Source organism: Aegilops tauschii, chromosome 7 (assembly GCF_002575655.3).
Source record: "Aegilops tauschii subsp. strangulata cultivar AL8/78 chromosome 7, Aet v6.0, whole genome shotgun sequence".
NCBI classification, from domain to species: domain Eukaryota; kingdom Viridiplantae; phylum Streptophyta; class Magnoliopsida; order Poales; family Poaceae; genus Aegilops; species Aegilops tauschii.
In genome coordinates this window covers 185131986-185143894 of record NC_053041.3, presented here as the reverse complement: position 1 = coordinate 185143894, position 11909 = coordinate 185131986, and the positions used below count along the sequence as shown (strand labels likewise).

Genomic DNA, 11909 nt, shown 5'->3' with positions numbered 1-11909 from the left:
GTAAACAACACCTGCACACAAATAACAACCTCTCGTAACCCGACGTGTTAAAGGGGTTGTCAATCCCTTTCGGGTAACGGCGCCAGAAATTGGCACGTGGACGGGAGAAAGTTGTAATAGATTGATAGATCGAACGCCAATTAAAATAAATAACAATAAAATGCAGCGAGGTATTTTTGTATTTTTAGTTTAATAGATCTGAAAATAAAAGCAAAGGAAAATAGATCGCAAAGGCAAATAATATGAGAAAGAGACCCGGGGCCGTAGGTTTCACTAGTGGCTTCTTTCGAGAAAAATAGCAAACGGTGGGTAGACAAATTACTGTTGGGAAATTGATAGAACTTCAGATAATCATGACGATATCTAGGCAATGATCAATACATAGGCATCACGTCCAAGATTAGTGGACCGACTCCTGCCTGCATCTACTACTATTACTCCACACATCGACCGCTATCCAGCATGCATCTAGTGTATATTAAGTTCATGGAGAAATGGAGTAATGCAATAAGAACAATGACATGATGTAGACAAGATCTATCTATGTAGAGATAGACCCCATCGTTTTATCCTTAGTAGCAACGATACATACGTGTCGGTTCCCCTTCTGTCACTGGAATCAAGCACCGTAAGATCGAACCCACTAAAAAGCACCTCTTCACATTGCAATATAAATAGATCAAGTTGGCCAAAAAAGCCAAATATCGAAGAAGAAATACGAGGCTATAAGAAATCATGCATATAAGAGATCAAAGAAACTCAAATAACTTCCATGGATATAAAAAGATAGATCTGATCATAAACTCAAAATTCATTCGATCCCAACAAACACACTGCAAAAAGATTTACATCATATGGATCTCCAAGAGACCATTGTATTGAGAATTCAGCGAGAGAGAGGTAGCCATCTAGCTACTAACTATGGACCCGAAGGTCTACAAAGAACTACTCACGCATCATTGGAGAGGCACTAATGGAAGTGGTGAACCCCTCCGTGATGGTGTCTAGATTGGATCTGGTGGTTCTGGACTCTGCGGCGGCTGGAATTGATTTTCGTCGACTCCCCTAGGGTTTTTGGAATATTGGGGTATTTATAGAGCAAAGAGGCGGTCCAGGGGCACCCGAGGTGGGCACAACCCACCAGGGTGCACCTGGGCCTCCTGGCGCGCCCTGGTGGGTTATGCTCTCCTCGGAGCACCCCCTAGGCGCAGCCTTGGCCCATTAGGTGTCTTCTGGTCCATAAAAAATCTCCGTGAAGTTTCGTTGCATTTGGACTCCATTTGGTATTGATTTCCTGCGATGTAAAAAACATGCAGAAAACAGCAACTGGCACTTGGCACTATGTCAATAGGATAGTACCAAAAATGATATAAAATGATTATAAAACATCCAAGATTGATAATATAACAGCATGGAACAATAAAAAATTATAGATACGTTGGAGACGTATCAAGCATCCCCAAGCTTAACTCCTACTCGTCCTCGAGTAGGTAAGTGATAAAAACAGAATTTTGATGTGGAGTGTTGCCTAACATGTCATATCATATTTCTTTTCTGTATAGCATGGACATTTGGACTTTTATATGGTTCAAACCAATAGTCTAGTTTTGACATGATAATTTAAATACTCAAGCATACCAACAAGCAACCATGTCTTTCAAAATATCAACGCTAAAATAAGTTATCCCTAGCCCATCATGCTTAATCATTGATCCATTCATGAAACACACTCGCATATTAACTACACCCAATACTCAAGTACGATCATATTGCCTCCTAGTTGGTGCTTTTATAAGAGAAGATGGAGACTCAAATTCAAAAATAAAAATTGCATAAAGTAAAAGAAAGGCCCTTCGCAGAGGGAAGTAGGGATTTGTAGAGGTGCCTGAGCTCAAAGCGAAAATTGAGAGATAAAAACATTTTGGGAGGTGTGTCTTTCCCACCAACGAAAACGACTTAGAGTTCCCAACACTTTCCATGCTAAATATATCATAGGCGGTTCCCAAACAGAAAATAAAGTTTATTCCTTTTTCAACCATACTTTCACTTTCCATGGCTAGCTGTATCCACGGTTGCCCTCCATACCAACACTTTCCAAGGAATTTATTATTTGACAACATAAAGTAAATTCATTTTTCATTTCGGGACTGGGCATCCCTAATACCTTTGCCTTACTCTCGTGCAATGACAAGTGAATAAACACTCATCGTGAGAATAACACATCTAGCATGGAAACTATTAGCCACCCCTCACCGCTCTGCGAGCAGTACGAACACACAAAAGAGAAGTTTATTTTGAAAATTAGAGATGGCACATACAAATTTGCTTAGAACGACAAAAGAATACCGCATATAGGTAGATATAGTGGACTCATGTGGCAAAACTGGTTTAAGGTTTTTGGATGCACAAGTAGAGATCATACTTAGTGCAAAATGAAGGCTAGCAAAAGATTGAGAAGCGACCAACCAAGAAACGAATAATCTCATAAGCTAGCATTAAGCATAATTAGAAGTGAATAATGCACCACAAGTAGGATATAGTTTCATTGCATGACTATTGACTTTCGTCTTACATAGGGAATCACAAACCGTAACACCAATATTCTTACTAAAGCATAATTACCCATCAACATGACTCACAAATCACATCATCATATCTCAAAACTATTACTAAGAATCAAGTTTATTTTGTCCAATGATCTTCATGAAAGTTTTTATTATATCCTTCTTGGATACCAATCACTTTGGAACTAATTTTCATGTGTTGCTTTTGAAAAGCTCAAACAAATATAAGTGAAGATCATGAGCATAATATTTCTCTCTCTCAAATTAATTTAAGTGAAGCAAGAGAGAATTTCTTGAAAATTTTACTAACTCTCAAATAAATCTAAGTGATGCAAGATAGCATTTCTTCAAAAATAATAAAGCACACCATGCTCAAAAAGATATAAGTGAAGCACTAGAGCAAGTCCATAGCTCATAAAAAATAAGTGAAGCATAGAGAGCAATTCTAACAAGTCATGACATAATTTTGGCTCTCTCAAATATGTGTGTCCAGCAAGGAATCAAGACTTCAAACACAAAATAAAACAAGCAAAGACTCATATCATACAAGACGCTCCAAGCAAAACACATAGTATGTGACGAATAAAAATATAGCTTCGAGTAAAATACCGATGGTCGTTAGAAGAAAGAGGGGATGCCACTAGGGGCATCCCCAAGTTTAGTTGCTTGCTCTCTTTTGGATAATAGCTTGGGATGCCGGGGCATCCCCAAGATTAGGATCTTCTTACTCCTTATTTCTTCATCCATCATAAGATAACCCAAAACTTGAAAACTTCAATCACACAAAACTCAACAAAACCTTCGTGAGATCCGTTAGTACAAGAAAATAAATCACTACTATAAGTATTGTTGCAACCTATTCATATTTTATTCTTGCATTATATCTACTATATTCCAACTTTTCTATGGCAAAAACTCATCAAAGAAAACCATAGAGCCATCAAAATAAGCACACAACGCAAAGAAAACAGGATCTGTCAAAAAACAGAATAGTCTGTAGCAATCTGAATTGTTCGAATACTTCTGAAACTCCAAAAATTCTGAAAAATTAGGATGGCCTGGGCAATTTGTATATTAATCTACTGCAAAAAAAATTGATATTTTATCATGCTCTGGTTAAAAATAAGAATTGTTTTCGTGAGCGCAAAAGTTTCTGTTTTCAGCAAGATCAAACAACTATCACCCAAGAAGATCCTAAAGGCTTTACTTGGCACAAACACTAATTAAAACACAAAAAACACAATCATAACAGTAGCATAATTGTGCAAACACTCAAGAACAGAAAGCAAAAGGCAAAAATAAATTTTATTCATTGGGTTGCCTCCCAACAAGCGCTAGTTTTACGCCCTTAGCTAGGCATAAAGCAAGGATCTAAGTTTTGTCATCTTTGTTCAACTCTTCAATCAAACACTTAGAATTCCTTAGAGATTTAGCATAGAGGTTTTCAATGACAATACTCCTAGGAACAAATTTAAAGAATTCGTTCTCGCCAAAGGGATCTCTTATAACCTCAACAAAATCCGGGTGGATACTAATCATTTTAAGATCCTCTTTACTAGAAGTTGCACCCTTGCTCTTAGTAACTTGGGTAGTCTTGCCAATTTTTACGGGAGTTTTTTCAACAGTTTTAGCGGAAGCAAAAGTCGTACTCAAATTACTAAAGATTTCTTCCAGTTTATCAATTCGAGACGGGCTTTGTTCAATTCTTTCATGAATTATGGTTCCCTTTTCTTTTAACAACTTAAAAACTTCACCCGCTTTTGATCCAATTTTATTAGCAAAATTATGCATCTTTTCATCCAAATTTTCAATATGCTCTTCAGTAAGCATTTTCTTTTCAATAGCATATAATCTCTCCATGACATGCTCAAGAGTCAAAGTTGTTTCATTAATCATAAGGGGTGGTGAACCTACTAAATTTCCCATAGCATTAAAAGCATCAAGAAAGGGACACATCAAGAAATTTCCACCGGTACTCGTATCAAGGACGAATCTATACCAAGTGGTGATGCCCACATAAAAGCAATGAAGAAGAACAACGGTAGATTGCTTACGGATAGATCTATTATGAGCATTGCAAATTCTATACCAAGCATCTTTTAAATTTTCTCCTCCCCTTTGTTTAAAGTTGAGAACCGCGTTCTCGGGAGTGCACGCAATAGAGGAAAAACTATCCATGACGATAAAAGCAAACAAGATTGCACTCAAAAACAGATCCGGCAAGAAAACGACGAACGAAAAAGAGAGGCGAATAAAACGGCAAATTTTTGTGAAGTGGGGAAGGGGAAAACGAGAGGCAAATGGCAAAGAATGTAAATTCCGAGGAGATGAGATTTGTGATTAGGAACCTGGTATATGTTGAAGATCCTCCCTGGCAACGGTGCTAGAAATTCCTTTTGATGCGGCTTGAAGCTACGTCGGTATTTCCCCAAAGAGGAAGGGATGATGCAGCACAGCAGCGGTAGGTATTTCCCTCCGTTATGAGACCAAGGTTATCGAACCAGTAGGAGAACGAAGCAACACAACGTAAACAACACCTGTGAAAGGATCGATAAAGTTGACTAGAGGGGGGTGAATAGGCAACTAACAATTTTTAGCTTTTCTTTACCAATTTAAACTTTGCATCAAAGTAGGTTGTCTAGATATGCAACTAGGTGAGCAACCTATATGATGCAATAACAACAAGCACATGATACGTCTCCGTCGTATCTATAATTTTTGATTGTTTCATGCCAATATTATACCACTTTCACGTACTTTTGTCAACTTTTTATATGATTTATTGGACTAACCTATTCATTCAGTGCCCAGTGCTAGTTCCTATTTTCTGCATGTTTATCACAGAGTATCCATATCAAACGAAGTCCAAATGCAATAAAATTTCACGGAGAATTATTTTGGAATATTTGTGATTTTTGGGAGTTGGAATCACCGCAAACGGAGGCCCACACAGCCCACAAGACACCAGGGCGCGTCAGAGGCCCCTGGCGCATGGTGGTGGGTTGTGCCCTCCTCGAACGTCGGTTGGAGCTCTACTTCGGGCGCAAGGAAGCTTATATCCAAAAAACTCGTGTTAAAATCTTAGCTCAATCGGAGTTACGGATCTCCGGGAATATAAGAAATGGTTTTCGGCCAGATATGGGGGATGCGAAACAGAAGAGAACAGAGAGAGAGATCCAATCTCGGAGGGGCTCCCGCCCCTCCGTGGCCATGGAGGCCATGGACCAGAGGGGAAACTCTCCTCCCATCTAGGAGGGAGGCCAAGGAAGAAGAAGAAGAAGGAGGAGGGGGCTCTCTCCCCCTCTCTCCCGGTGGCGCCGGAGTGCCGCCGGGGCTAGGATCATGACGACGATCTACACCAATAATCTTGCTGCCGTCAACACCAACTTTCTCCCCCTCTATGCAGCGGTGTAACACCTCTTCTCCCTGCTGTAATCTCAACTTAAACATGGTGCTCAACTCCATATATTATTTCCCAATGATCTATGGTTATCCCACTACTGGAATCAGGGATTTTGCTGTCTGCCAGTTCTTTGCCGTCTGCTTGCGGACGTCAAAGAAGGTCTCTACCATCAGCTACCAAACAACAGACGGCAAAGAACTGGCAGACAGCAAAAAAAGTCTTTGTCATCTGTCATTTCTTTGCCGTCTGCTGGAAGATGGCAAAGAATCTTTGCCATCTTCCAGCGGACGGCAAAGAAGTGCTGATGGGGTCTACTGGCTGCCTGTACACTGCAATGGTCCACCCTCCCTCTTTGCTGTCTGCTGGCAGACGGGAAAGATTCTTTGCCATCTGTTGGCAGACAACAAAGAATGGTGGGGTTGCCTTTCCGCCCAGATTAACCACGGTTTTACCCCACCACGTCAACATCAACGCCCACCCTACCTCACCTCCACGGCAGCCAGCCCATCGCCGCCTCTTCTCACCCTCCCCCCCCCCCCCCCCCCGAACCTTCGCCTCGGCCACTTTAGCCCTCCGCGGCGGCGCCCAGCTCCTCCCCTCCTCCTCCCGCTCCTCCACATCCTCCTCGCCACCACCGCCGGCACGCTCCTCGCGGTGCGTCGGGTGCGGGTAGTCAAATCTCCTCCTCCGTGCCACGCAACCCAGCGACACGCCCAACCCCAATATAGGAGGCGGCCCTCTCTCAGATCCATCCCTTTCTCTCTTCCCTTCGTCTCGCTTTCCGCCTCCGATTCCCCAATCTCTTGGGAGGGCGATGCGGTGGAAACTCGGCACTGCGGCGTACAAGCGCGTGCCGTCCCGGGACGCCGCCATGGACCCCGACCTCGAGACGCCAGGTCCGTACCTCCACCAGCCCGATCCCCTTCGCATTTCACCTTGTTATTATTCCCCTGCCCATTCTGTTTCGGTGACGTCTTAGATCCGGCAGCAGAGAAGACGCCCGAGGGAGGAGGAGGAGCAGGAGCAGCATGCCCATTGTGGCGCAGGTCGCTGCCGCACGTGTGCGTCACCACGGTCACCTCCTTCCTCTTCGGCTACCACACAGGGTGCGTGCTTGCACTCATCATCCCGTCCACACGGGTTCCATCTCACGCTCTCGTTTCTTTTGTTGGATCTCACACATGTCTGTCATGTGACGGTGCTCATGTCATTGCGGTTGGTGCAGAGTGGTGAACGAGCCGCTCGAGAGCATCTCCACCGACCTCGGAGGTCGGGTGCGGGGAGTCGCTGTCGCCGTCGATGACGCGGTTCGGGATTGCCGCGTGCTTCAACGCCACATCGTCGGCCGTCTCGGAGGCCGCCGGCGCCAACGCCGCGTTGGGCGTCGTCCATGCGGTGCCGCCGACCGAGCCTGTCGTGTCCGCCGAGTGGCTGCACGCCAACCTCAGGGACCCCGATGTGAAGGTATAGCACTTGTCGTTCTGCTGCGCCTGCCCTCTGAAATCTCAATGTCAGTTGCACAATTGGTATAGTCTAGATTTAAGACAGGGTACTCATATGGCTGGGGTTCTGCTGCCGTGGCAATTTGGTCAGCGCTGCTACAAGTGATAAATCTGTTTGCTTAACTAGCGATGCTAGCTAGTACGTGAATTGGTATTTTAGCTGAAAGAGGAGTTTGGTGGGCTTTGTTTTAGCACCAGCAGTAATCTCAAGTCTTTTAAAAACAAATGAAGTGCCTGTATTACAGTATGTGACGAAGGTCAACGCCCCTCGGATAAACCTATTTCCGAAAAGAAAATCTTGCTACTGAAAAAATGCTACATTTTGGAGGCCTTTTCTTTCTCGGCATTATTGACATAGTCTTGGGCTCTCGTCACTATGAATAATAGAACAGATACTACTAGGAGGAATCACATTTAACTATGCTATTCATAGGGTAGTTTTCTTGCTGTTACACATGTCCACCGGCATACATTGTATCTTATTATGCTCTTACTTTTTTGTCTAGGTACTTGATGCCTCTTGGTCAGAAGATGATGGCGAGTTCCTCATTCCAATTGAGTTTATATTGTGTAGGTTTCTTCGTCATGATCTGGATTGCCGCAGTCATGTTCAAGTCCAATGATATCTTGCGCAAGCAGACCGCTCTCAGGGTTGGTGCTTCATAATAACTTGTCTATCAACGTGCTTCTTCTGCTTCTAGAGGTTAATTAATTGTTCTGCCAAGCAGACTGCTCTCAAGGGCTTGTGCTTATCTTGTGTATCAACGTTCTTGTTCTGCTTCTAGCACTGGGTATGTCCCTTCTATTGAGGAAGCCGGCTGGCAGACTGCTGCCATCACTAAATCCCTAACGCTGGGCCCGTGTTAACTCCATTTGATTGTCAAATTGCTTAGATAACTCAATTTGATTGTCCTCGTAGTGTTCTCACATGCTTAGAAGAGTTGGAAACACTATAAATGTTTTGGTACGGATATGTGCTCTAGAATGTGACCGTCATGTCGTTTCCCTTAAGTTAATGCGGTGAATGCCAATTAAACAAGATCTTTAGCTGATCTATCACTTTTATTTATTTTTCTTACCTTAAGTTAATGCGGTGAATGCCAATTAAACAAGATCTTTAGCTGATCTATCACTTTTATTTATTTTTCTTATTTCAGTGGGAGAGGAAAATGCCAATGCTTATCGGGATTGTAGTACTATTCACCATTCACGTGTTTGGAGTCTACTGGTGGTACATGAATGATGACCTTGTTAGACCGTTGGTGATGCTTCCTCCAAAAGAAATACCACCATTCTGGCATGCTATATTTTTCATTGCGGTGAATGGTATTCTCTTTTCCCACATAGCATGATTTCCCCTTTTGGGGCCTCTCTTCAAATTATTCCATATGATTGTAATATGTGGCCTTGAAAAACTCCTATGGTTTTCTATGATGCACTCAAACATCCTGTCGATCATATTGTATCAAGAGAGGGCATGACATTGCAACCCAGTGATTTTCCTATTTATGAGTTTTTAGGTCCTGGCCCTCATTTCTTGAACTCAATCAGTAACTCATTTGTGGAAAACTTGACGATGTGTGTACCTGTGTGTTCTGTTTTGTTTTGAAGTGGATAACATTGCCCGTGTTTCACTTGGAAATAACTTATGTTTGTTGAATAATAGGAATTTATGCACCATTTCTATCTGTTCATAACTCTTAAACTAGCACTGCTCTCCTTAAAATTTCTAATTAGGCTGATTGCTGTTTTGTGCTCCACAGATACAATGGTTCGGCAAGCTGCTATGGTGGTCAAGTGTGTGCTTCTCATGTACTACGTCGAATATCTCAAGCGACCTTGCCCTATTTTATGTCGAATATCTCAAGCGACAAAATTTGCTCTCAATGTACTGTTGCAGGATCTGGATATCTCTGAAAATTTAGTACTTTCTGGTGTTGATCTCAAGTGTTGGCTCCTACAGCATTGCATTTCACCAAGTGAAATGCTACATTTCTACTCCTAACCCATTTTCTCTTTCTTAGTGTTTTTGTTATGCAGGTTGGAAGAAAAGAAGATCCAAAGAAGATCTTAGTAATAAGATAGTTTTTAGGAAAATAGATATTTAATTTTAGGTCATTTCTTGTAATTTCAGATATGGAGTGCTTGTCTTTAGTTTTTGTTTTGACTTTGTGAAACTTGCTAACTATGGATGAAACTGTGTAATATTGATGAAACTATGTATATGTATGGATGAAACTTGCTACTATTGGTAACATGTGTAGGATATGCTATATTGGTCATATATATATATATGTGTGTGTGTGTGTGTGTGTGTGTGTGTGTGTGTGTGTGTGTGTGTGTGTGATTTTCTGTGAAAATGAATTGATATAAGAAGAGACAGAACTAATGCCTATTTGGTCTCTTTGCCATCTGCCAGCAGATGGCAAAGAGCCTGCAGCCTTTGCCGTCTGCCAGCAGATGGCAAAGAGCCATGCCCTTTGCCGTTCGTTGGCTGACGGCAAAGGCCTTTGCATCTTTGTCGTCCGCCAGCAGACAACAGAGTGCCCTTTGTCGTAGCTTGTTCAGCCGGACATTTTGCCGTCTGCTAGCTGACGGCAAAGTCCTTTGTTGTCCGCAAGGCATGCCTTTGCCATCAGCCATGGCAGATGGCAAAGTTCTTGATTCCTGTAGGGTGTGTTTGGTTCAGGAACCAACTGTCATGGAATGGAATGGTTCCATTCCAGAGGAACGGGTCGGTTCCGTTTCTATGTTCGGTACGAGCAAAAAGTAGAATGGAATGGTTTCGTTCATGTGTTTGGTTCGGAAGCACGAAATGAGGAATGAAATAACAAAAATACAAAATTTCAGCAGCATTTTGTTTACATTTGCAAGGAAAATAGCATCCTTTTCAAAAACAATGTCTCCCCTAATTATTACAAAGATGTAGAAGTGGCAGACAACAGCAATTTGAGTGTGCCTATTTTACTTCAGATAAACTAGCGAATCCTTGCAAAGGATATCATGCTAGTTTAAACAGCATAGAACACCAAACTTTAATCAAAAAGCAACCACAATTTCATCTCAATATCCTCTCCATCTCTCTCTTAGCTACAGGCACTAAAATCTGTATAGCCAAAGCATACTCAACGAGGAAGATCCCAGCCGCTGCTGTAGCCTCTACCGGTTCTGTCGCCCAGCTGCGCAGCCACACAGCTGCTCGCCGGCCGCATGTGCTCCTCTTCTTCCTAGCACCCCCATTTTCTTCCCTTTTCGTGCTGCAGATCGACAGAGAGAGATGAGTGAGTCGACGGCGGCGCAGATTGAATGGTGGTGTAGTAAGGGAGGAAGAGAGATGAGGGACAGGAAGCGCACCGGAGAGGAAGGAGTGACGAGGGAGTGGCGGCGCGCCGGAGAGGGAGGGGCGACGAGGGAGCGACGGCGCACCTGAGAAAGAGGGGCCAGACGAGGGAGCGGCGGCGCACAGAGAGGGAGGGGATAGGGGAGGAAAGGGAGAGAACGACTGGTTCCTTGTAATTCCTTCGATTTGGAGGTATCGCTCGGTTCCGGATCTCAGCCGAATATTCGGTCGTAGGGAACGAGTGGGTTCCATCCCGGTTACGAACTAAACACCGGAACGAGGCCCAGGAGCGGGTCTAACCCATGACATCCCGATTGGTGACACGAACCAAACACATCCGTAGTGTCCTATGATGTTTGAGTAGATCCGTTTTGTCATGTGGGTTAATCGTGATCTTGGTTGGTATGATACTTACTGCCATGGTTTGGTTTCACGACCTTAATGATCTTTAGTAGTTGCGGATGCTTGCTAGGGGTCCAATCATAAGTGCATATGATCAAAGTAGAGAAAGTACGTTAGCTCATGCCTCTCCCTCATATAAAATTATAAGAATGATTACCAGTACTTGTTATCGATTGCCTAGGGACAAATAACTTTCTTGTTGACAGAAGCTCTCTACTAAAACTAACTTAGTTGTGTCTTTATCTAAACAGCCCCTAGATTTTATTTGGGTGCTCTTTATTATCTTGCAAACCTATCCTATCACACCTACGAAGTACTTCTAGTTTCATACTTGTTCTAGGTAAAGCGAACGTCAAGCATGCGTAGAGTTGTATCGGTGGTCGATAGAACTTGAGGGAATATTTGTTCTACCTTTAGCTCCTCGTTGGGTTCGACACTCTTACTTATCGAAAGAGGGTACAATTTATCCCCTATACTTGTGGGTTATCAAGACCTTTTTTCTGGCGCCGTTGCGGGGAGCAATAGCGTGGGGTGAATATTCTCGTGTGTGCTTGTTTTCTTTATCACTAAGTAGTTTTTATTTCTTGTTCTAAGTTGTTATCTATCTTTAGTTATGGATATGGAACACAAAACACCAAAAAATTAGTGGTACTTGCTACTCATGGAGATGGGGAACCTCCTAAAACCCTCGATGCTCG

The 11909-nt window shown here is 42.9% G+C and overlaps 1 protein-coding gene across 3 annotated transcripts; it reads left to right on the top strand.

The window, feature by feature from the left end:
- The first annotated feature begins 6522 nt into the window (after positions 1-6522).
- LOC109741793 (uncharacterized) lies at positions 6523-9717 on the top strand. 3 transcript variants are annotated; one of them, XM_020300881.4, is made up of 6 exons: positions 6523-6863; positions 6959-7073; positions 7193-7431; positions 8044-8120; positions 8627-8795; positions 9233-9717. In XM_020300881.4, the coding sequence occupies exons 1-6, from the start codon at positions 6782-6784 to the stop codon at positions 9472-9474; spliced, it is 924 nt and encodes a 307-aa protein (XP_020156470.1). In that variant the 5' UTR covers positions 6523-6781; the 3' UTR covers positions 9475-9717. The 3 variants fall into 3 exon arrangements, with proteins under 3 accessions (XP_020156470.1, XP_020156469.1, XP_020156468.1); XM_020300880.4 differs by having other exon boundaries at positions 6956-7073; XM_020300879.4 differs by having other exon boundaries at positions 6947-7073.
- The last annotated feature ends 2192 nt before the right edge of the window (positions 9718-11909 follow it).